Source organism: Aplidium turbinatum, chromosome 17 (genome assembly GCF_918807975.1).
Source record: "Aplidium turbinatum chromosome 17, kaAplTurb1.1, whole genome shotgun sequence".
Lineage (NCBI taxonomy): Eukaryota > Metazoa > Chordata > Ascidiacea > Aplousobranchia > Polyclinidae > Aplidium > Aplidium turbinatum.
The window spans coordinates 20,223,954-20,250,085 of record NC_137488.1 but is presented as its reverse complement, the minus strand read 5'-3'; the positions used below and the strand labels follow the sequence as shown (position 1 = coordinate 20,250,085).

The 26,132-nt window shown below is 37.3% G+C and overlaps 1 protein-coding gene across 1 annotated transcript; it reads right to left on the bottom strand.

Annotated features, from left to right (window-relative positions):
• Positions 1 to 1,283: 1,283 nt before the first annotated feature.
• LOC145786299 (sushi, von Willebrand factor type A, EGF and pentraxin domain-containing protein 1-like) lies at positions 1,284 to 24,168 on the bottom strand. The gene is made up of 19 exons (XM_082597939.1): positions 24,078 to 24,168; positions 22,126 to 22,299; positions 21,075 to 21,266; positions 20,534 to 20,722; positions 19,824 to 20,012; positions 19,370 to 19,558; positions 18,624 to 18,800; positions 18,203 to 18,377; positions 10,471 to 10,631; positions 9,731 to 9,931; positions 8,985 to 9,179; positions 8,503 to 8,685; positions 8,224 to 8,403; positions 7,343 to 7,525; positions 6,509 to 6,688; positions 4,294 to 4,473; positions 2,790 to 2,975; positions 2,016 to 2,201; positions 1,284 to 1,609 (listed from the first exon to the last, which is right to left on the bottom strand). Exons 1-19 carry the CDS (start codon positions 24,166 to 24,168, stop codon positions 1,284 to 1,286), a joined length of 3,537 nt encoding a protein of 1,178 aa, XP_082454065.1.
• Between the last annotated feature and the right edge of the window lie 1,964 nt (positions 24,169 to 26,132).

Here is a 26,132-nt window from a genome sequence, read left to right as displayed (position 1 = left end):
AACGAAGATTGGCTTCTTTGCGTTTCCGTCCACTTAATCTAAATCTTCAAATGCAAGACATAAACCTGGATACGAAAAATACACAAACAGCAACCAGTAACGTTGACAGGGGAGTGCAGGGATTACTTTTGGAACCAGGCCCGGTATGATTTTAATGACCCGTAACCTTTACAAGGGTCTGGAATGTAGGAACTTGAAGAAACCATCGTGTATTCTTTGGATGTAGAGACTTGGTTTGGGGTCCGATGACCTCATTGGCAACGGGCCCAAATTATCCTCTCAACGGACGGCCCTGATAGCAACCGGTTTTATATAGAGACCTGCTGCTGTTTCAAGGCACCCAACAAAAATGTTTTCTATATTGCTTTTATTACGTCAACAAGTAAACTCTATTACAAAAGTAGAAAATACGAATTTTTGAACAGTATTGTAAACAAACACGACATTGCACAACAACTTTATACAATGGAAATTTCCTAATATACCAACTTTACAGTATGTAAAGATCAACCACGTTTTGATTGGTAAGACATAAATTAACCGCACAATCTATCAGCAAGTCACAACAAGAACAACAATCAGTGAGTACCTTGCTACAGAAACGATGTGACATATTTACATATCAATTTAGAAAGAATTTGTGCGTGATAAAATTAATGTGTCATTAATTATTTTAAAATATACTTAATTGGATCAATTACAGCTTTATTATAAAACATGTTCTAAAACTTTGTTCTGCGATTTCATAACAAAAGTCTCACTTTACATGAGGCGATTGATTTTGTTTCTTTCACACAACAAACAATTCAAAAATAGTTTTAACATGCACGCTCTTCATCAACCACTATACTCAACATAAAAGTATTTTCCAAGCTCTGCTGATAAAATACGTATTTGTATGAAACCAAAGCTTAAATAACTAACGTCAACTTGGAGATGCAAAGGTTTCAGAAGAGAATACCAGCAGGGGTTTTAGCAGGGAATGCTAGCAGGGGTTTCAGCAAGGAATGTCAACAGAAGGTGCATACAAATACGGTTCAATTTCTTCAGTGAAAGCGAGGTACGTAGCGTGGACCTGAACATAAAGAAGTTGAAGAGATTGTTTAAGACGTGATTTAAAATAATAATAATGGTCTTGTATGGAAAAATTGATCTGTCAATTTTGTTAAAATATTACATGATGCTTTCAGCAGTGTCAACGAGATTTTTTGTCGACGTAAACGTGGCTTGAGTTGTACTAGCTTAATGAAACAACTTGAATCAACTACTGTCAGCACAAAAAATTAAGGTATGTACTCACAAGTGGAAACAAAGTCTTTGCAGCAGTTCTTTCGGTAGGCGCACATGAAATTGCACTGACACTCCTTTGTTTCGTCATAATGGCCACAGCGCCCGGTGCATCCTCCTGGAATACCACCGCGCTCACATCGAAAGGAAGGGGTTGGGAACCATTGACCATTTCTTCCACATTTCAAATCTTTGGTTCCTTGACCAAGATAGCCAGCATTGCATTTGTACCACAACACAGTACCGGGCTGGTAGGTATCCTGCCTTCTGGTGATGTATCCATTCTCTGGGGTAGGTGGCTGCTTGCAAGTTGTGGAGGTTCCTAAAATTGAAACTAGATTTTAATTTTTAGTAAGCTTGATATACTGTAAGATGAAAGTTTATACGCAATGTTATAAATTGTGAAAATTTATTTATTGGAAACTGAAGTTAAAAATTAAGAAGATGGCCTTCCTTTATTCTATTACAAAAATATAACGTTTAATTTCAGAAGTTTATGCCTGGAGATCAAATGCCCTATCTTTATGAATGCAACTAATGCGAAGTTTAAAGACGTCTTGTCATGTTTAGACGCATTATTATGTTATAATAATACAATTTGTTTCTTGTATTCATTAGTGTGAGTTTCATGAAAAAATTAGTAAGCGACCAATACATTTCCTTCATTTTAAAAACTTGTATTGCAACAGCAGCAAATCAAGACTATAGGGCCTACTGTGGCAACTTACTGTTACAAGTAGGCTCTTCTGATGACCATTGTCCATCGCGCATGCAGACAATCATGGACGCTCCAGCGATAGTGAAGCCTTCGTCACAAGAGAACATGACACGAGTGCCCACGGAGTATGAAGAGCTAGACGCTCGTAGATTCCCATTGTTTGGTTGCTGTGGTCTTCTGCAAGTTGTTTGACGACCTGAGGAGAGCAAAGCAAGATATTAAGCTAGTTCTCGTCTGTTGAGGAAATTGGTTTGAACTCAACAAAGACTATAGGTTTGCTTTCGCGCAGCTGTCGTTGATAAAGTTCCAACAAAATTTCTGTGCCTCTACATACAATAAATTATGTTGTCATCTCGTATGTTACTCGATGTATCAGTGACAAGCGAGAAACTTAGAGATCAACTGAATAGTTATGTCATGGTGAGGTAACTCCTATAGAATCAATCAAGCTTTTAGAATCAGACTTTCACTGTTTAGAACACAAAGTCTTTCAGCAACTGATTTATTGCTTTTTGTTTTTGATTCTGTTTGAGGTAGTAAATAAACGTGGTTGAATGAAAGACAAATGAAAGTTTTGTCTCAATGTCTTAAAATGCAAATGAGTTGAAGCAGAAGAATCAGCAAAATCCTCAAAACTAAATAAAAATGACACGACTTATGGCTACGATCGTAACAAAGCCGTTTATGACGTGAAATTAGTCATCAACTTAGTCATCAATACTGACTTAGTCATCAATAGCTCCCAATACTCTAACCCTAATCACCTACGTAGTTGTGTACTTACGTCTACATGTTGGCTCTCTGGCCGACCAATCACCGTTTGGTTGGCATGTAAGTCTTTTTTCACCTCGAACCTCATATTCTGAGTCACAATTATACGTCACTACTGACCCCACCGCGTAGGAATCCTGGTCAGGGTCCAAACTTCCGTTTTCCGGCTGGTCCAGTATCCCGCACCTGACTTCGTCTCCTATGAAAGAGAAGCTGTGTGGTTAGTATTAAGATTGGCACAACTTTCGTTCAACACAAAAAAAACAACTTAAACGTAAGTTTAATGTGATATTATGATGTAGTGGTAAAATCATGTGACAGGAGCAACCGAAAAAGTTGCAACTTTGAGCTATTAACGTTCTCATAAAACTTTTCTTTACAGCTTAGGCTTGAAGGAGCTTATATTTTTTTGTAGTTTGATAAAATTTACAAGAAGTTTCATTTGATTTACAGTAAAATAACTTTGACTTTGTAGACTAAACTACAATGACATCCAAAAAAAGTTTAAGGTTTCTGTGAATGAGTAGCGGATATGCTTTGTTGTGAAAGGGATTCGCAAAAACGTGCCTCATACGAAAGAAGAAAAAATAAAAATGAATATGTGTTATCATTCAATGATATATTTTGTAATGGATGGACAAACGAAAATGAAATGAATGACAAAAAATGTTTCATGAAAACCAAAATCGTCCCAACTCAAATGGTATGCCATGCTGACGTCATTATATGACGTCATCGTGAATGACGTATTTACGTGAACAAGTGGGTGGTGCGTTAGACCATTGTCCATTGGATCGACAGGTGATCATTCGTGGTCCACGGCGGATGTAATAAGCTCTGCATTCAAAGATAACGGGACACCCTACTTGGTATCTACGGGTTTTGGGCCAAAAATTGCCATTCCAGGGTAAAGTAGGGGCTGCACAGGACGTCATTCGAACCCCTGGAATTAAGAGTCACTCTAGTTACATTGAGTTTTTAATGCTTTAGTTTATTTCTGACCGACCTAACAAAAAATGAAGCTTGCCATAACATAACATAGGTCTAACTATGTTTGAATATTGGCTACAGTCGTTTTTTTGTAAGTCAATATTGACTGCATTTGTATAATGTGAAAGAAAGTCTACTTTTCCCAGTTTTATTCAATTTATATTCTTGTACTTGTACAACATAGCCTACTAGATGCATAATGAAGAATCTTAGCATTTGGTGTCACGATTAATTGTTTGCTTCTAACAGGGTTGCCCCTAACAAATAAATTGTCACGTTGACAGCCTTGTTCCACAGTAACAGGATCCTCAGGAGGTAATCAATATTTGTATACTGCTAGAGTTTTTAATTGGTGGTTGATATAGTCTGTTTGAGGAGGACATAAGCTTTGTTCCGAAAACTGTTGCAATTTGCTATTACCACAGCAAACTCGAAAAATCAGGCTTAATCAGGTCATTAATATCTACATTGTGGAGTAAGCACAGATCATGCTGCTGAAAGCGAAATTCAATCAACAGTAAACTTACTTGTACACGTAGGCTCCTCCATAGACCATCCAGTTGGTAGACAAATAATCCGTTCGTCTCCGTCAACATCGAAGCCATCATCACATGAGAAAGTCACTGTGTCTCCAATTTCGTAACTTTCCTTCTTCTCTGAGAAGTCTCCGTTAGACGGCGCATCAGGTGAGTTACATGTTGGTTTAGCTGCAAAAGACCAAATAAATAATTTGCTAAACACCATTAGTTGACTGCGAAATCTCGCATGTCATAAACTTTTACTCTGTATTCAATTTCAGGACTTCTTTTAAGTTTTACAAGCATATAAAATTACCAAGACTGAAGCTTTCTTTCAGTTCGACTCTCGGGGTGTGCGCTTGAGCAACGCATTTCAGGACTGCTCTCCATTCAGCGGCACCTAGTGAATGGAATAATTTCCCGCCAACAAGACTTCAACAATCGGAAAACTTCACTCTTCCAATCTCGGTAACCGGCCCTGCGTCAAGAGCCTCTACAAGTATGTGAAACTACTAGAAATAACTTGTCAAGGCTTTGTCAGTCCGAGGATAAAGATTCAAAAACCAAACCAACCAGTCTAAGGTTGTGCCCCAGGAAAAAAACTCTCCATTATAAAATTCATTCGGTTTGCACAAACAGAGCTTTAAACTTATCAAAGATAAACCGAACCGGTGGTTAGATCATAAGAGATTGAAGGCCACATAGAGTAGATTCTAATACGTGTCTTGACGTCATAAGCCCAATGTGAAGACGTTTAGGATCACACTGATTCATTGCAAATTATTTTTAAAACAATTAACTTTTTTTCTTTTGATTTGACAAATTATAAATAGTTTATGGTAAATTAGTGATTCAATTTATGCAAATTCATAACCAAAAAAACAAAAGTATAAATTATGTGACGTCATCAAAGGGCAACCATTTCAAATTTCAAATGCGCAAGGTTTCTGACGACATAAACAGGTTAAACAGCCTCCAGAGCCAAACATAGTTTCTCTGTTAAGGGTACATTGAAACTGAATGTTTGAGATAAATACGAAGTGGCAGAAGCAATCTTATAGCCTAATTAGCAACGCTCCAACACTTTTGGAACGCAACTTACTAATTGTATTTGCATTTATAACTGCTCTATTCATTTTCTTCCCTCTATTATAATATTCGGTGAAGTTTTCGTGATTTAACTTTGCGTTTGTTAACATTTCTTTATCATATGCTTTCACCATTTATGTCGTCACAGACGATGCCGCTGATGACATTTAGGAAAGATATAGAAGCCTCACTGTGACCTTACGTGATCCAAGAATGTGTTTGCATCTAGCCACCGTTCCCAAGAATAGTGAATTGCTTTTAAACAGTGTTCTATTTAAATTGTCATTGTTGAACAGAGATTGTTCTAACAGTCATGTTGCGTTGTGATGTCACAAATACGTGACCTGAACTGAAAGTTATGGAGTCATAAAGGTCATTCGGTTTTGTTTGTTTTGTAATAAATTAATCGAGATCAATGAAATGGAAGCAATGAAATATAAACGTAACAAACTGTCACTAAGCTCTGTACTGGTTAACAATCGAGGAAGATGCTTGATCGACTCACGCTATTATATCAATAGATAACCGAGGTATCTCATTGGAAATTCACCTGGGTTGCAAACAAATAAAAAACAAGATATGGAAACGATGGTTCACCTCTCGAGGTGTGCGCTTGAGCGACGCAGTTGTAACTTAGCGGGAGGAATAATTCACAAACAGCATTCAACAACAAACAAAAACTTCACTTTATCAACCTCAGTGAACAGACCTGCTTCAATTACTCAAACTCTTTGCAACCATAACAAAAAACAGAACTAAGTCTCAACACAGACTTTCACTGTCCCAGGATAAAAATTCGACTCTCGGGGTGTGCGCTTGAGCAACGCACTTTCAGGACTGCTCTCCATTCAGCGGCACCTAGTGAATGGAATAATTCCCCAGCAACAACACTTCAACAATCGGAAAACTTTACTCTTCCAATCTCGGTAACCGGCCCTGTGTCAAGAGCCTCTACAAGTATGTGACGTGAAACTACTAGAAATAACCTATCAAGGCTTTGTCAGTCCGAGGATAAAGATTCAAAAACCAAACCAACCAGTCTAAGGTTGTGCCCCAGGAAAAAAACTCTCCATTATAAAATTCATTCGGTTTGCTCAAACAGAGAATGGAAAACAAGAAATGGATTTGAACTCACCATTACAGATTGGGAACTCGGCATCCCAGCTCCCATTGGTTTGGCAGGTCAGATCTCTGGTGCCCTCCAAAACGAAGCCATCGTCACAAGTGAACCACAATCGCTCGTCTGTTGCATAGGTCTCGTTCACCGGTTCCATCACTCCGTTGGCAAATTCCGACGGTGGCAAGCAACCAGCGGCTGGAAGTGGTCATGAGGTTTATTTTATGTGTTGACATAAGCATAAACAATAATTAGGCTGCTGTTTGTGCAAGTCTACTAATGTCAAAGAGAATAATAATTTTATTATAACAGCTCACTTTTTACTACAAAATGTAATTTGTGAGGTTTGATACTCGCTACACTACACGATTTCGCTTTTACTTAATATTTTGTATCTGTTTAATTTCCTACCACAAACCTCTATAACAGGGGCGGACCTACTAAGTAGCTGTAGGGGAGAGGAGATTTCAACAAAATACAATGATATGTAAATTTAAATCGATTTTGCAAATTACCATGAATGGCGTCACCGTGAACGATGACGTCACCGTGAATGACGTCACCATTAATGACGTTACTTTTCTGTGTTTTAAAAAAGGCGATTGACCTAATCGGGTCTTTGGATGCGCCACTGCCTTATATAATATTTTATATAATATTCAATATCATATAACATTTCCATATTTTTGCATTTAAAGTGCATCTTAGAACAATTAATCACAAGAGATCAGTGTTTAGAAGAACTTGTTTTTAATTAGAAATTAAACGTAAATTTATGAAATATTTCTAGGAACTTTACACCACGATTGTGTGTGGGGGTGTTAGTGAATGTGAGTTAGTGTTAGTTCTTACGTCGGCAAGTTGGCGGTGTAATTGTCCACGTGTCTCCAGGGAGGCAAATGATGTTTGCCAATCCTTCCAGGATAAAGTTTTCGTTGCATACAAAGAAAACAATGTCTCCAATGTTGTAAACTTCCTTAGGTGGAGAAAATCCCCCGTTTATTGGGCTGGGTGGGGGTTTGCATGTGGGAATTTCTAGAAAATAAAAATATTATGACAATTTAACATTTCAATAAAGCAATTTTAGTAAAATATTTGAATCCTTCCAAATAAAAATAAAACACATTTCAAGTATATGAACCTTGAGAGAAAGATCAAAACACTCTTACAATAGTTGAATTTTTGATAATTTTGTCCTTTCATGTTTTGACTTTTCAAGGAACGGTTGTAGCCTAATTGTGAATAGACATTTTTTGAACTTAGTTAAAAGTGTATTTTAATGCTTGTAAGTATAGCACTGTCAATAGAGAAAAACAACACGTTATTCTGGGTTAGAATAAAGCAATTATATCTGCAAACTCCAATTAAAAAAACAAAACTGCTTTCTAAATATTTGCTGGAAAAAAGATAAACCCATATCACAAGCTATTTTTTGTATCAATCAAAACTATGTAAGAAACTGCATCCAGATGTTGATTATGTCAACATCTACACCAGGTATAGATTATATCTATAAAGAATTATGCATAGTATATGCAATGGATAGTATCAATGCAGCAACGATACTGCTCAGTGAAGTGCACTGTAAAAGTGTATAAGTACCTTATTTTTAAAGCAAAAACTGACCAGGACATGAGCCCTACAACATTATACGCCACGTAAGATTTCATGGTGAAGAAAGTGTCACGTGGAAACTTATTTTAACAGAAGTATGAGAGTACACAGTGTAATACCTTCACAAGACGGAAACTCGTGTGACCATTCTCCAGATGGGAGGCATGTAATATCCTTCTCGCCAACAACTTCGTAGGTCTCATCACATACATACCAGGCTCTCTCTCTGATAGAATAAATTGGCAAGTCTGGCTCGAAAATTCCATTTTCTACTTCGCCGGGACGAGCACAGCCAGTGGCTGAAAATTAAAATAATATGTTGAAAGTGGGTTTGGGGAGATCTTACAACTTTATAGTTTGCTCATTTTAATTATGTTCCATTTTAGTCTCCATCTCACCATTGCATGTTGGTTCGCTATCCGACCACGCCCCGCTCTCCAAGCATGTAATCTGCGCAGCTCCGTCCAACTGGAATCGCTCGTTGCAGGAGAATGTGACCTCGTCCCCCACGCGATAACCGCGTCTTCTAGGCGACAATTGACCATTTTCTGGGACAAGAGGGGGCTCGCATGTGTACGCCTCTGCAACATGAAATGGTTTTGAATAAGCAGCGATCAATAAAAATAATACAAAAATAATTAATTAGTCATAAGCAATATAAAATAATAATTTTACTGTGATTGAAAATGTTACATTTGGTACAGTTTCACTAAAAAGATATAAGAATATATTCTAAATTATAATGAAATTAATTACTTTAAAGTTAAATCATTGAGAGAAAATATAATGTAAATGTATCGCACTTAAAAATGTATTTTTCAATGAAAAGATCTCGTTGCGTATCATTGATCACGTCACAATTATGACATCTACTACTCACCAACGCACACGGGCTCGTCATTCGACCACTTATGCTTAGACAGGCACGTGATTGTGACGTCACCGATCAGTCGGAATCCCTCGGCACAAGTGAAGGTGACCCTCCTGCCGACAGCGTAGTCGGTGCCATCGCGAGTGAACGCCCCGTCCTCAGGGGCGGACGGAGGAGTGCATGTCTCGGCGTCTCTCTGTTTCCCTTTGGCCCAACAATGAGAAACCAAGTTAGAAAACAACATTTAGAAACTATTAGTTGATCTTGGATGGAAGCAGCTGACTGGATTGTTCAGCACTAAGCGTACTCTATGTTTGTGAATTGTATGCTATTGTGATGTAAAGTTATTGTGTACTACTGTATCATAACATCTGATTGGCAAATAAAGTTATTTTTCTCTCTCTCTTCCATCTCTGTTTGTCTGTGTCAGCTGCATAGCCGAGTGGTAAGAGCCTTGGAATGGCAACCAAAAGGGCATTGGTTCGACACCGCTCAAGAGCATGCGGCTGTGTCTTCGGCAAGACACTTTAAAGGCATGCCTGAAGGTGGACACGAAGATTGGCTTCCTTACCTTCCCGTCCACTTAATCTGAATCTTCAACCACCAGGTGTAAGCCTGGATACGACGAAATAGATAAGGAGATAAAAGAACAGCTACTTTTTTAGATGCCACAGCACAAGTAATTAACAAAGAAACGGAACCGAAACATCTTTTGACAAATGTCAACCAATTATTGTTGTAAATCTTGAACTCACTTTGGCAAGTGGGAAGTCTGTGAGACCATTGTTGATTGTCAGCACACGTGATGTCCTTCTGTCCAATCAGCTCATAATCAGAGCGGCATTTGTACCAGATCTTGGACTTAGGTTTGAAGTATTTTGTGTCTCTTGGAAGGATGTATCCATTGTTCGGTTTGCTGGGCCTCTTGCAAGCTCTTTCAATGAAGGCGCTTGTTGCTGAAATGTTGAAGAATAGAAATTTTTGTAAAGTCGCAATTGACTTGCACCAGCCTTAAAACACTCTTGCTTCACATTTCCCAGTTAGCAAAGTTATCCTTTTTACATCGTTTCAACGTTTAACGATGTGGAAGTAGGCAACAATAGACTGGCCATGTAAAAAGGTCAACTTTGACAATCTCGGTGTCAAGTCCCCATTGAAACGTATTGGTTGACAAAGATAGCCAATAATTCATCACACCACTTGTCGTCACCTTGTTGCGAGTGAACGAAAAATGAAAACTATATGCTCACCCTGTGAAATGTAATTCTTGCCTGAATAAGAACTCATTAAATAGTTGTACTTTTATTGTACTGTATTTAAATTGCTTGATTTATCATTTCGGGTTGTTAGAATCATCTTAGCTCTTTACAAAACACTTTGACAAGGTTGAAAAAGTTACCACATACATACGTTTAGTAAAAACAGTATACAAGCAAATTGTAACGTGCATGAGATTTTATTGACTAATATTACAGCAAATTTATTGTATGCTTACGTGTACATGAAGGCATTCTGTCCTCCCATCGCCCGTACACGCATCTGGTACTTGAGTGGCCAGACATGCGGAAGTCCTTGTCACACTGGTAACGAACTCTTTCACCGGAATAATAGTACCGTCTCCGATGGCTGACGGAACCGTTTTTGAGGTACCGGTACCTACAATATCTACCTGTATAATTGAAAAAAAATACTCGTTTTTCTTTTTGGCTCTATCATGCATTGATAAAATTTGACTTCCTCGCAAGCCAAAAGCGGTTTATTAAAGTGTTATTAGATTGTTAGCACAACAAAGCAACAAAGCAATGCATCCCTTGTCGATTTGCAAAGACGACAAAGTATTGTTTGTTAGAAGAAAAAAGCTCACTTCTTGTTTAAAATTTTTGTTAGCAATTTTAATATTTTATACCGCTTGCAATGATCACTCCCCCATTCGGAGGCTGCCATACAAATTGTGACCTCAACGTGTATGTTTCACATAATTTAATAAGCACCTTTTGAGCTTTCGTGGCAATTCCATCATTTTAAAAAAATAAACGGCAAACCGACTGGATAAGCACATACTCAACCTACACGCTACGTATATATACGTATGTGCACAAATATTCAAACTTACTTCTGTAGTATGTTGTTGCTGTTGCTATAGAAGCACACAGCGCGATCATAAAGACGATTTGATGCTTCATGTTGTTTCTTAAAACTTCCTTCTGATTCTTCCGTAACTAACTGATGATGAAAAATGTGTTTCGCTGCTTATATACCCAGTGGAAAATGCGAGCGCATTTACAATTACATTATGTAAATAAGTTAGAGTGACTTATACTAGTTAATTACGCGCTGTAAAACACAAGTCGAATTCAACAATGGTAGTTGATGTTTCTTGTTCCACCTGACAGTAGCAATTAAGTTACATATTTTATCAGGATCATGTAAATGCGCCATTCGCTTGGGACAATGATGTTTCCTTGCCGAAAATTGATCACGATTTTGTGTAATTACAACGCAAGCGCCTTTAAACACTAATCAACGCTTTGATGTTATTCTTTTCTAAACGGTTAATTGATGCTTTATTGCATTTGTTTTCAGTGTAATGATTACTTTTTACTCTTAACACCTCACTTAAGTAACTCCTTTGCCGTGTTAGTTGCTGCAAATTAAAGCTTTTGTTTGCTAAACAATTGATGTCATCACTGCGTGACGTGATGCGTAGGCTTACTTAAACATGCCTTCGTCATAACGAAACATAACTTTTTGAATGTACTTCTTTAGTGCTAAATTATAGATGTTATCGTAAATATTACGTCACAATAATAGCAACAAGTAAACCACAATGTTTGATGTACGTAGGTATTACTGTGAATTTAAAACTAAAAACTCAAAATGAAAGTTTTGTAGACTACTTTATCTTTCCTTATTGATTTGAATCAACCATCACTATGAGAGCCACATTTGGCGAAGGCTGAAATGAAACTCGATTGACTTAAACGTGATAGTTCTTGTAAAGCTTTAGTTAAAATTAAATCATTTATCTCTTTAACCATTCAGCGGTATCCCAGTTCGTATCAACGTTTAAAAGTGACAAGTGGAGTTTTAAAAGTTTCATTTCATGAAGTTATTATATGAATATGCTTTTTTAACACTGGGTGGAATTTCTGTGAAAAATTGTTATCAGTACCTGTGCCCTATGCAGCTATGCTACTAATATTGTTCCCCTTATGTAAATTACCTTTGTTTCAACTAAAACTGATTCTCAGCATCAGGTGATTGCTAACCTTGCTAGTGAAAACAGATGCTTTCACCATTTGTCTTTCCTTGGTTGCAACTGACAGTTATGCAATTTGCTCATCTCGATGGAAAAAATTGCAATTACAGAAAAGGTCTCCACATAGAGACAGAGAAATTAAATAAATTTTAATTTGAAATCAAAATCTTGACATTTTAATTAGTCTCAAACCGTGACTTACGCTCATGACATGTGTTGTTTGTTCGGTCACAAAATAGATTCTCATTTGCTTGTGATGTCTGCGCTTACTTGCAGCTTGAACGTGGTGTGGCTCATACCACTTGCAACCTCTTGAGTTCAGTTGGCATGTCGGCGATCGTTAGCAACTCATTAGAATGGTTGGTTTTGAATCTTTATCCTCGGACTGACAAAGCCTTGATTGGCAATTCCTGATAGTTTCGCATACTTGTAGAGGCTCTTGACGCAGTTACCGAGATTGTCAGAATGAAGTTTTCGTATTGTTGAAATGTTGTTGCCAGGGAATTATTCCATCCATTAGGTGCCGCTGAATGGAGAGCAGTCCTAAAATGCGTTGCTCAAGCGCACACCTCGGGAGTCGAACCAGCGCCGCGTGATCTTGAGCCGGTCGCGTAACCATAACCACTGAGCTAACGGGGCGGTTTTATGAACGACACCGGTGTTTTTACACCATCTTGATATCATTTTGTTTTTGTGTTCAGGCCTGTTAGTTAATAATTTGAATCAAATGGTCAAGAAGTCAAAATATCGCATTTCCGTATTCCAATCCATGCATGTCATTAACTTCCTTGCCAAAACATAGTCGTATGATCTCAGCATGTTACAAAATGACTTGTTTGTTATAGATTGATAACAATGTTCATGTTTGACTTTTGAGCAATGCTCGAGCTGAAGGATTGCAGGAAAGATTGATAGCCTACTACATTCGTCGGTGGTATTGTGTGACATCACAAGAAGTTTATGGCAGGGGCAAACATACACTAACTAAACTAATCTATATAAATAGTAGAACATAGAACTGCAATTTGGTTTACCAAAAGAAGCAGTTTTCCTTGGTTTCCCTGTGTTACCTCTTTGACCCTTCTGTGTTACCCTCTCATCCTTCTGTTTTACCCCCTAGTTTCTCTATGTTGCTCCCCAGGCAATATTAATAGCAACAATACCAGTTGATGTTGGCAATGGCACTGTCCTGAGCGAAGGAAGCAGGTAGCCTTAGAGGAAGAGCAATTTCTACAAAACACAAGGATGTGTAGATCTACCCTAATCCAATATTAAAAATATTCGGTAAATAAAGTAACCTTTCTGTGCTTTAGATAGGGGAGAGGGCAATTGCACCATTTACAAGCCTCTCCCTGGATCCGTCACTGGTCTTGAACGAAGGAAACAATGATCTACTCTTATCTTCGGTTAGAAAACACACGAATAATTATTTGTAAGTTTAATTTTAAAACATTTCAAGCTATACAACAAACTGCGCCTGCTTTATATAGAGACAAATTAGTTTTTTTAATTCTGCAATCGTTTAATGTTTTCCTGTCACGCAAAAAATCGAATAAAGTTTCCCTGCTGCACATTATATGATGTTTCGCTCTATTCTTCATTAAATTTGAAAATGAAAAAATCGAATAGTATTTGCTAGTGATTGTTTCATATAATTGTTGGAAATGTTATTAAGAACATACTAGATTGTTCAATTGCATAGTAGACTAAACATTTCAAATAAAAGATAATAATGTTTAAAAATATACAGTAATCAATTGTTTTCAGTGACGAAATGCGTGAGCCTCCGAACAAAAGCCTCAAAATTAATGATTTCAAAATAATTTCAATGATGTAAGCTTGTCGTTAAACGTCAACCTCATTTATTCGGTTCCATTTTAATTAGTGTCTGGAAACTCTATTTCTGAATCGTTATTTTTAATCAGTCCTCGACTCTTCAGTAAATTAGTCATCGTTTCAGCAAGTTAAATTAGTGATACTCAATTCGAAAGTTCTGCTTTCCTAGCCACCAAAATAAGCTAGGCTATTACAGTAGTTATGAGCTATAGTGTTTATGACGTTTAGGATGCAGTGTTTATGACGTTTGACTACAATGTTGCCAAGTGGAAATTTAATTTTATTTTACAGTTTGAGTAGAGAGGTTACTTTTTTCGACCATAAACTGACGTAACCCAGTGACGTGCTAAATGCGATGTTGTTGAATTGTGTTAGTTTTATTTTAGGAGAACAAACAATTTAACCGAGAAACTTTCTTCGAAATGAAACCACGAGAAAATAATTCAGGGTTAATTAAAGCGATGTTCGAGTCAGTTTTAAAACTTTTTAATTGAAAGCTCATGGACCTCAATAAAGAACATGTGTTATTCTCACTGCGGTATACAAGAAAGAACACAGTCAGTACCGTTTTTAAAGTCTTTGATATGACCCGACTTGGAATCGATCTCAGATCTACCAGCACTACCAGCACCAGAGCCGAGTATGATATCCACTCGACCATCAAAACGAAAGCCGGCGATGCCTGTCGTTCTTGCATTAATTCAACGTTTGCTAACGTTGGATTGGTGTGGAAGTGACGAGTTTAGCTGACTGGGGTTTAAAATTATCGCTTTATCAACGCAACTTTTATCAAAGCACGCTTGATATCTTCAAGACATAACTTTCCCTGGGTAAAATTGAATTTCCGAAAGATGATGATGTTGTTTTTGCTAGTTTGTTTTATTTGTTTTCGTCATTGTTTTCAGTGTCGTCAAGTTATAGCCTATCTATTTTGTGAGTCGTGCAAGGCCTATGGTGCGTTGCGCTTGAAATGGCTTTGCCCGTGGTAGGATTTCTTTGTGGGGTTTTCTTTGCCTGCCTTGCTCTTCTTGCTATGAGCTAAACGCATCAAGACGTGTTCCCCTTAAGACCATCAGCACTCTTGATAACGCACCATGGCCGATCTTCATAGCAACTGTCCATACAAATCTTAAATATATCAGCTAAAGCTATGCGGGCTAATAAAGCTATAGCCTAAATTTGTTTGTTTTTGTTTTTTAACATTTTCTTTTTTTTCTTTTCCCTTTATATCTTAAATTTTTCTGAAGGTGTTGCGACCGTGCCAAATTTTTTTCAACTCAATAACTTACTTCGGTCACAAGCACGTTTTAACGTTCGCGTTTTGTCGCTTCTACCTTTTTCTCGACCTTTGCTATGTTGACGTGTATTGTTTTGATATGATGGTCAGAAATAAAAAAACAACTGAACTGAACTGAAAAGTAAAAAAAAAAAAAAACGTAACCCAGTCGAGAATCGAACTCAAGTCTGAGCAGTCTGTGAGTCTCAGTTGACAGCTGATGCCGTAAGAACGTCATTTCTCGTCAGTTGTGAAAAGACTCATACTAATCTTTTCAGCAGTTTCCAGCATTCCAGAGGCAAGCTCTGATGGTATCCTTATCTGATCGCTGATCTTGCTGATCACTCTTATCATTATCTTCCCTCCTCGTATTGAGGGTTAGATATAATGCTGATCATTAAGTGACGAAATTTAACAAATTTTGCGACTATGATGCAGAAATTTATAAAAAAAAAGTTGCCCAAAAATCTTCACAGTTGTAAAACGTTAACATACGAGTAAACAACGTTGTTTTCACCATAATTTCTTACAACATCAGAAAAGGTTTGGTGTAGTGGTAAACCTTAATGTGATGTTCCTGTAAGCAACCGCCAGTGATTGTGGTTGATGTTTGCTTGTCATCGCATCGTCTCAGGTTTTGTTTGGTTTCTTTGCTGCTTTTTATTAGAAGTTTATTTTTGTTTCTTTCAGTTTGATTTCATTTGCTGTCGGCTGGTGAAAGCCCTGGAATGGCAATCGAAAGGGCGCCGGTTCGACACCGCTCAAGAGCATGCGTCTATGTCTGTGGCAGGACACTTAAAGGCATGCCCGAAGGTGGACACGAAGATTGGCTTCCTTGCCTTCCTGTCCACTTAATCTAAATCTTCAATCACCAGGTGTATGCCTGGATACGACAAACAAAAAAACATTTGGGGCGTCCCTACTTTTCGGTTACAAAAATGTTCAATCAAAGAAAAATTTGGTTTGTTTTCGTGCAAACTGTTTTCGTGGCCTACCGAGTGGTTGTATGACCCCAGACCGAACAGAGACAAAATTGAAACTCGAGGCATGGTAAGGCACTTGGTATTACTGGTGAGCAGTTGATTTATTAATCGTTTGCTCAAAATAATGTTGTGGCTAATGAATCACATAACGTCTTTGCACGTTTTTGCCAACATCTTTTATTGACCTGCTGAAAGAAAAGTGGCCTGTACATTTGTACAATGTATTTTCTTTTCTTTTTTTTAGACTGGATAAGGGCTATTTGCATAACCGAAAACGTTTGCTATTTTGTTTTTAGGATGCTAAATGCTGTGTTGTTATCAATTATGTCTTTTAGGCCTCTTGCTATAAGCTAACAAAGTCGAGGGTTCTGTCTAAATGAAATCACAAGGTAACCTCCGGTTAAAATCTTTCTAAATTTGTCAAATGCATTAAAGAAAATATCAGCACCTCAACTTAGAGTTTTTCGATAAAATTGTTGCGTGCTTGCAATGTTTACAAATCACTGAGTAAACAATGTGACGTAATTGCACGGTTGGAGATCGTTAGTCAATCTCAAAAAGAAAACTCTTGAGATTTATTTCAATATAAATTACTTCTTTTATTGGTCAATGTTAATATTCGAACAACAAAATATTAATTATCATTTTATTTTGACCGACTGTGATAACATGTAGAACATTTTGAGATATCGATATAATATCTTTCATTGGTTAAATCGTAAACACCGAGCATAAAAGTGGACGCAAACAATAAAATAATTCAATTACATAAAAAATAACTTCTACAAAACCAGACACTCATAAAGCTGCCAAGGTTTCAGTTAAAAGTTTTAATGCATTAAAAATATCATCAAGTGAATTTGAATTATTTCACGTGGTATCATAAAGCTGGCAAAGTAAAAGTTTCAATAAATAAACAAAAACATAATACTTGTTTTCAGGTATAGCGTGACACGTAATGGGTGCTTTACTACATTGTGATATCCAGTAAACTTTACAAACTTGTTGTCAGTCATCGCAAAATCAATAAAAAATATATTTTTGATGCAAATTAACAGTTTTCATGCAATTGACTATCCACTAGTTTCTGTGGGAATGAAAAGATTTTTCTTCAATATCTTTTTCTTCGGACACTTCTTTGGTATATTTGAGAAATGTAACTTCGGCCTGCAATGAGAAAATGCTATCAGCGGCATCTTTCTTGCAACAATAAGTTCGGGCGCTGTATGCTCAAGAGATATCTACAGGTAATTTTCAACGAGGTGTTTAAAAACTGGGTAGAGTAGTCTATAGCCACCATCTTTTTCGAATTCTTGTCATAGGGTTTACATGTGTGCACATTGCATTATTTAAAAAAATGCATTTATTCAAACGTTTCATCATCCACTGAATACTAACTTTTTCAAATAATCCGCTTTTTATAAAATAAAGTGTAAGCCTACTAAAAATAGATTTGTTAAGGACAGTGTATAGGCAAATGTTTTGGTACTATCAAACTGGTGCCACCAAACTGGTACCACCAAACTGGTACCACCCTACTGGCACCATCAAACTGGTCCATCGAAAAACATGAAACCAAAATTTTAATTTAAAAATTCTTCATATGACTGCCATGTCTTTCATATACCCTATGTTTTACTGAAAGCCGAGTCATTCACATATGGCCTCCAGGGAAATTTTTACTAAAATGGCTTGGCAATCAATGTGTAGTTACTCTTTACTTTTAAAAGTTACAAACGCTAACTTACAGTATCCGTAGAAATCTGTGCAGCAGTTTCCATAATGTCTGCACAAAATGTTGCACTGGCACTTGAAGCTACTGCTATAATGGCCACATCGCCCCAAACAGGTCGAAGTCGATTTCCGAACACACTGGAATTTTGGGTGGGTCCACTTCCCGTCTGTGTTACAACGAATATCAGGGATACCCCTGGCCACATATCCTGGATTGCAGCGGTATCTCGCCCTCTCAAGTCTTTTATAGTCGGCTTTCTTAGGAGTTACAAAACCATTGGAAGGGATGACAGGGATATGGCAAATTGTCGGCTCTGAAATTTACTCAGCATTATCATGAGAGAAATTTCTTCTTTATCTTCTTTCTATTATTCCTTTCTTCTAATTTGGTTCATGTTTTGTAGTTATTCAAATATTTAATAATAAAACATGATCAAGTATTATCAAATGCGCTGTAAACAATAAGTCATAAAAATGTGATTAAAATAAACAATATTAACTTTATTATTCTTCAATTTTTTTATTTACAATCTGCAAATGAAGGTTTCTAGCAGACTCACTCTCGCAGGTAGGAAGACGACCCGACCACGTTTCATGTTCCAAGCACGTCAAGTTTGTCACAGGCAGTTGGCCTCTGGAGGAACAGCTGAAGTACAACCTCTCTCCAATAAGGAAAAACTTCTTCTGTGGTTTAAAGATTCCACTTTGAGCCTCCACAGGAAGAGAACATCTCAGAGCTGCACAAAATTGGTGAATCATATATTTTCTTATCATCACATATAGGTTGAACAAGGCGGTGTCGGCTGCATAACCGAGTGGTGAGAGCCCTGGAACGGCAATCGAAAGGGCGCCGGTTCGACACCGCTTAAGAGCATACAGCTGTGTCTTTGGCAGGACACTTAAAAACATGCCTGAAGGTGGACACGAAGATTGGCTTCATTGCCTTCCTGTCCACTTAATCTAAATCTTCAACCACCGGGTGTAAGCCTGGATACGACAAACAAAACAAGGCGGTTTAACTTTTGTCTTTTTCTTTATTTGAGCTTTTGAGTTAAGGATCAATACTTTTGCTGCTTTACGTTGGTAATGTTTTTTTCGCACTGAAAAGTTACTGGAGGGTAGAGAGAAAGATCTATCCCGCATTCTGTGCATAGATCGATTGAAACTGTTGATTGCAGAACCAGCATATTCGCATTTTTGAGATGCGCTGTTCGGCAAGATATATTTCCGATAGTATTCTAAACTGCCAGTTTTCGTGTTGATATACAATTCTTTACATATGCCTTGAACAAAGTAAATTACTTACGAACACATCTTGGATATGTTGAAGACCACGATTGATTTTGAAGACAAGTTAAGTCTTTAACTCCATCCAAGTCGTAACCGGAATTGCATTTGAACCAAATCTTTTCGCCTGGGAGGAAATGGGAGTTTTCTCGGGGTAAGATGAACCCATAAGGATTATTTCTGGGTTTTTGGCACTGTGGATTGAGAGCTGCAAAGTGAAAAAGCTGAGTGAGATATTTTCTTTGAAAACAATCTTTTTGTTTCTGATATCAAATAAATGAATATCATTACCCAACTGTTTTAGTAAATTTGTTTAAATAAAAAAGGAAGCAAAAAAACTTGGAGAAAATGACCTTTAACCTTTAACTAATTTCGAATTTTTAACTCAACAACGTGCAAAATCTGCTGGGAACTTAAATATAACTTAGTGAAAGTTATTTGTCATCGCTATTCAATCCAAACAAATTACTTACGAACACATCTCGGATATGCTGAAGACCACGATTGATTTTGAAGACAAGTTAAGTCTTTGACTCCATTCAAGTCGAAACCGGAATTGCATTTGAACCAAATCTTTTCGCCTGGGAGGAAATGGGATTTTTCTCGGGGTAAGATGAACCCATTAGGATTATTTCTGGGTTTTTGGCACTGTGGATTTAGACCTATGGAAAAAAAGAAACAATTTAACTTTTTGATTCTAAACAATGTTGAACAATTAAACATGTCATCCAACATTCACTGGGTGGTTTGTTTATCTGGTTCAACGTATATTCTAAATAAACGAAGATTAATCATGGGAATTAAATCCTCTTTGAAAGACAATTTTGAAGACAACATAACTCAAAGGCAAATCAAATGCTCGGTTACGTCATCAGAAAAGAAAAGTTTGATGATCTTTGCCTAAGCGGTGGCCTTCTCGGGAGATATGCATGCGGCAGACAACGAACAACATTTTTATTTAATTCTTAGCAAAATAAATTAAAAAACACTTCGGAATACAGCACGACATGGGGAAAATTGGGAAAAAATACGAACTGAGCATCTAGTTCATCAAAGGCCGCATCGGCAATGATACTGTAATAGTAGTAGTAGTGTACAAGTAGCAGGCTATAGTAATTATGGAATGGTTTTGCAGGTACCATCCTCACTTAGCAAGGCTATTGAATCAAAGCAAATTACTTACGAACACATCTTGGATATGCTGAAGACCACGATTGATTTTGAAGACAAGTTAAGTCTTTGACTCCATTCAAGTCGTAACCGGAATTGCATTTGAACCAAATCTTTTCGCCTGGGAGGAAATGGGACTTATCTCGGGGTAAGATGAACCCATAAGGATTATTTCTGGGTTTTTGGCACAGTGGATTGAGAGCTGTAAAACATTATAATGTACGTTTCAAATAGGAGTTGTTAAAAAAAAAAGATTAAAAATATTTTTATTGTTCAAAACTAAACTCAAACTGTAGATAGCCTACAAAACTCATGTTCAGCAAACGTTTCGAAAACTGAACTGCTTTCATCTTCAGTGCTATAAATATAGTGGTGAAGATGAAGAGAGTAGGCTACATAATTTTCGAAACTTTTGCTGAACATGAGTTTAGTTTCTATATTTTTTGATCAGATTAACCAGGCCTTCCAACCATTTTGCTACTGAACTTTTATTGCCATTAGCTTAGCCTAATATATCTCTATAGCGAATATGAGCGCAATAATAACTTATTTACCAATGCAAAATGGGAACTTGTGGGACCATTTTCCTCCCAATAAACAGGTTAAATCGGAGGGGCCAGTTGCCCTGAACCCCTCATGACATTTGAACCAAATAGTTTCTCCAACCTTGGAGTGTCGAGACCTTCTTCTGCGTTCATACTTGAGGTATCCGTTGGCCACCTTCCTGGGACGTCTACATGGACGAGCTGGAAAAAGATCACAATCTGTTGCAATTGAACCAATCAATCCATCAATGATTATCCTTCAGAGTATGAAGGCATCAGAAACAATTTTGAGTTGTGTGTGATCTTTTAACAAATCCGTAACCTTTTCTGTTTGGTTTGTATACGTACATGTAATTGTTTCAAATTTCTTTGCATAAATTCGGTTTTGTTTTTCAATAGAAAAACCACCATCAGAATAGCAAAGTTTCTCGCTGAATTAATAAATTCAACTTCAGAGAGCGCGTGACTTGCTTAGTAAAAGTTGTAAGAAAGCAAGCTGCGTAAGGCTAAGGTATACTAAGTTAATTCAGAGATCATTATCAGTAGGCTATAGTCACTTATCACAAAGAAAACTTTTGACTGTAAAACTATTTGTAAATATGTAAAATATACTGTTATAATGCTATAGCGAAATCGATTCTTAATAAATTATACTAAGAGGTTAGAACGTTAGATTGTTGTGCAAATGCCAGCATTTGATGAATGCAAACGAGCAATGCTCAACCCTGTTGTATTGTTGTGTCCTGCCTGTCTTTGGTACAAGAAAGCAAACTCTCTCCCGAAACTACAGTAGGCTCCTATTATAAGGAAATTCTTCAAATAGTAAGTAATCAATACAATAGGTTACAAGTATGATTTGAGCAAGTAGATATCATGATTGTATTTTGTCGCTTGCATAGGCCTGAAGAGCTTTGGGTAAACACTTACCGAGGGCACGTTTGATTACCAAGCACACTTGGTTAATCACATGTTTTAATTAAAAAAATTTGGTTTTCTTACATTGCAGTCGACTAAAATACCAAAATGTCGATCATAGCGTATCAGAGTAGAGCAAATTCACCTTTGCAAGATGCTTTACTTCCTTTCCACCCGTTTATCGTACAGATAGACGTTGAAGACCCAGAAATGTAGTATCCCTTGTCGCAAGTGTACGTGATATTTTGGCCACGGTTGAACGAGTCTGCAATCGGGTGGAACGAACCGTGATCGATATTGCGTGGGAAGCACCGGGAAACTGAAATTTGAATAAAGTTTTGTAAATTATCCGTTTCTAAATTTCACTGGTCTGGATTACTGATGAGGTTGGGCAGAGTGCGTAACCAAAGTTCATATGGATGAGATAGGAGCTCTTAAGTACAATAGGCCTTCGACTCTCAGTCTCAGGGGTGATTTATAAACCGTAAGCAGCCCACATTCTGGTCTGTTGTATGCAGTATAAACGTCTACGTTGCTGTTTTTGCAACGTAGACGTTTTTGTGCACCAAAAATAAGCTTTCTGATTGGCTTTTTTTCTGACTTCTTCCTTTAACACCAAACAAATTTACAAATAATGTGCAGCAAAGCATATATACTCCTGTACGTTTTTGGGTATTAGGCAGGCGCGGATCTATGGGGGGGCCCAAGGGGCCCGGGCCCCCCCGAATTGCTGTGAGAAATTGTTGAATGGTTTGATACGCTTCTAAACAGGTGATATTAGTCCCACAGCGGACTTAACTTATCCCGGAAGGGGGGGATTATTTATTGTTATTATTAAGGTTGAAATTATCCATCGATTATACATTTTAATAGCAATATTTGTTGGAGCTGGCTCAGCTGAAACCAACGCTGAGCCAAATGACATCAGTTGAAACAATCTGAAACCTGAATTGTTTTATAGTTGTTGGTCTTCATCATAATTTCAATCAATTACCGTAGGCTATATGTCTGCAAACATACAAATATCCAATTGGTCATGGACATTGCATACAGGGTTTTAAACCAGATTTCAAGTTTACTTTGCATGCATAACAATTTTTATTCCAACCCCCCCTTTGGCACGCGTGTGACGTCACGATACTGAGAATGATGCTTTCATTCTCTATGTCTCTAAAACAAAATTTGCCCAATTTTAAGCGAAACTGCATTAAAAAAGCGACTTTTGCCGATACCAAACATTCAAACATCTCAGCCAGGAATTAGCAACAAGAAAACGTAGAGACTTAGCTTTATTATCGAAAAAATGCCGAAGAAAACATGATCTTATCCTTTTGCTATGCCACCGGACAGCACCATTTTACAGGAATATTTTACCCATATTTTTGTTGAAAATGCTCTCAGAATGCACCAAATTCAAAGTAATATTTCAAACTTTTCTGGGGGAGGACCCCGAGACCCCCCTCTGCTGGGTTTCGCCTTTGGCGAACACGCCATCGGGCTTCGCCCGCCGGCCGTCTACTTTTTTATTAATTTTCAAATTTTCTGGCCCCCCAAAAAAAAACTCCTAGATCCGTGCCTGGTATTAGGTAACTACTTGTTGAAACATGAGCGCATGATACGCACTACATTGCAAGCACCACTGAAGCCGAATAGCAGGCCACACGTAGATGTGCAGAATTTACGAGAAGGTTAAATTTCTTTTTCGAATTTTTAAATCTGATTAACAAAAGGGAGTGGTTCACTTTTTTTCCCCTGTCAACTACTCCTATCCTCTTGGGAGTGAAGCAAATTAAACAATTATGAAAATAATTTTAAATAATCATGGCAAAAGTTACAAGTAAAAATAGAACAAAAAAAAAAAGTCTGGAATGAAATTTTAAAGAACATTATAAAGTAATGCTTCATCTCGTTTAATAAGAATTCAAATTTGTTTTCCTCTGCAAAACAACATTGTTGTATCAAACTTTGCAGATACCTGCAGTAAAATACCGCATGTCACACTCTGTAGCTTACTTTGTTGTGCTAGAAACGTTACAAATAAAAACATCTTTACAGAAAAAAAAAAACTGTTAAGATTGTGATAAAACAAATAATCACCACGTGGTATGCTCTTCCCTCTGCTAGACCATGCCAATGCATAGTAAATGAACTGAGCAAGAAGAACAACAGCAAATGAAATTTTCGTCATTATTGTCCTCCCTTTGAAGTGGCGTAGCTTGGATGAGTTCGAATCCAATGGTTCTATACGATTTATAGTTTCAATTACACCCCAAGCGTGACTCCTTCTATCAACAAATGGATTTTAATTTCATAAATAAAAGTTAATTGCTTCAGTAAAATTACACTCGACTCTCTTCGCTTTCAGCGCCTTGTGCAATTACTTTTGTTTATTTGATATGACATCATCAATAAATTGCAATGGAAAAAAGGCTTAGTCACGTCACAGCTCAGTGGCGGATTCAGGGGGGGGGGGGATGGTGATTGACGATTGGAAGGATCGCGGTCGCTTCTCTTCCCTAAAACACAGAAAAGTAACTTTTTCTTTATTCACGGTGTAGGCTATTTGCAAGGTCTGATTTATGTAGATTGCAGACCTACACATCATTGTGTTTTGTTGAAACCTCCGCCCTAAAGCTACTTGCTGGACGCGCTCTTATCACAATTGGCCCAAAAAATAATTTATGCCTTCTTTACATATAGTATTTACCATTATACATACATTTTATACGATTATAAGATCATGAGTGACCAACTGACCAATCACATAGTAAAGCATCTTGTTCTTCAAATACTGCTCTGAAATATTAACCGTTGAATACATTAATAGTTTTGTTGCTTCTATCTTTGTATGGAACAAGTCGAAAGTTTGTAAAAAAAATTATAAATTTCGATGGCGATTTAATGCCGTCTCAAAGTTGATTGGGATGTTGCTATGTTGATTGTTTCAACTATCTTGATTCAAGTTTAGCATTGTCACCAAATTGTTGCGCTAAATCATTTAATTTGGTATTGATTGTCGGAAAATTTTCTGTTAAAACAAACAACATCGCGTGATGTCATTGTGACGTTTCCTTCAGCGTCCTGCATCACGACTTTCGATAAATGAAAAATTACCCAGTGTAGAATGAAATTGCCAATTATAAATGTAAAAGTATTAATAAATAATAATTGTTTGATATATTTATCTGATAACAATTGCTTCGGGTGCTTTTGTCCAAGTGCATTATGATTTTGTAGCCAGCTAAATTCTTTCGTTATAAATCATATTTTGGCTGACTGGCAAAAGACAGTGTGAGCTGCATTACCGGTTCAGAAGGGTCAACGTGATATATCAGCACATAGTCCAGTGATTCCCAAGCTATTTCCATTCGCGTATCATTTGAAAGTTTCGTGCTATGTTCACCTACCAAGGAAGTGACAACAATAAACAATAAAAGACTAGAAAGTCTAATGGATATCGGTGCAGGGCTCAAAGACAAATAAAGAACTAAAAATGACTCAAAACATCAAATATTTTCATTGACATGTATTTTTCCACCAGTTGGCCAATGTGAAGAGTAACTTCGCTAATAACGCACCCAAAATCATGCCCAGGCGCAACAAAATGGTTTCTAAGCTACTTTTCGAATTGATGGCCTTTGATACGGAAATCTTGTGGCCTCATAAGCGCTTGAACCTCTTTTCCTTCCCCTCCCTAATACAAGTAATTATGGCTCAATAATGCACATTATCTAATTTTAAAGTTTTCTCAAATTTTATTATTTTGTCTCAATTCTTGTCAACTTTAGGTGAGTTACTCACGTACCACCTGGAAGACTTCCGAGTACCACTATTGGTGCGTGCACTGCAGTACTGCAGTTTGGGACCAACGGTCATGGTGTAAAAGGTGGCCATGGTGATTCAAACCAATTTTAACTCCAGCGTCTAGAAATGAAAACCTCGTAAATGTCACTTGGATCATTGCTGGAAAGTTCTGATGAAACGATTTTCTTTTTCTTTTATCAACATTACATTACATCAGAATGACCAACTATACAGAGAACGGTTGACTGATTTACTTGGTGAATCTCTCAAGCGAAGATAGTCTCGACTCTCGAAGCATGAAGTTGGTAGAACTTGCAATGTTTCAAGTTTGCTAAATGTTGTAGTGAT

Bases quoted from the DNA above. Each gene is read 5' to 3' on its own strand.
- LOC145786299 (XM_082597939.1), bottom strand. From the start codon at position 24,168: ATGACGAAAATTTCATTTGCTGTTGTTCTTCTTGCTCAGTTCATTTAC. The intron at 22,300-24,077 runs GTGATTATTTGT...TTCAAATTTCAG, and splicing joins AGGGAAGAGCATACCACGTG to TTTCCCGGTGCTTCCCACGC. The intron at 10,632-18,202 runs GTGTGTTCGGAA...TAGATATTGTAG, and splicing joins TGGACCCACCCAAAATTCCA to GTACCGGTACCTCAAAAACG.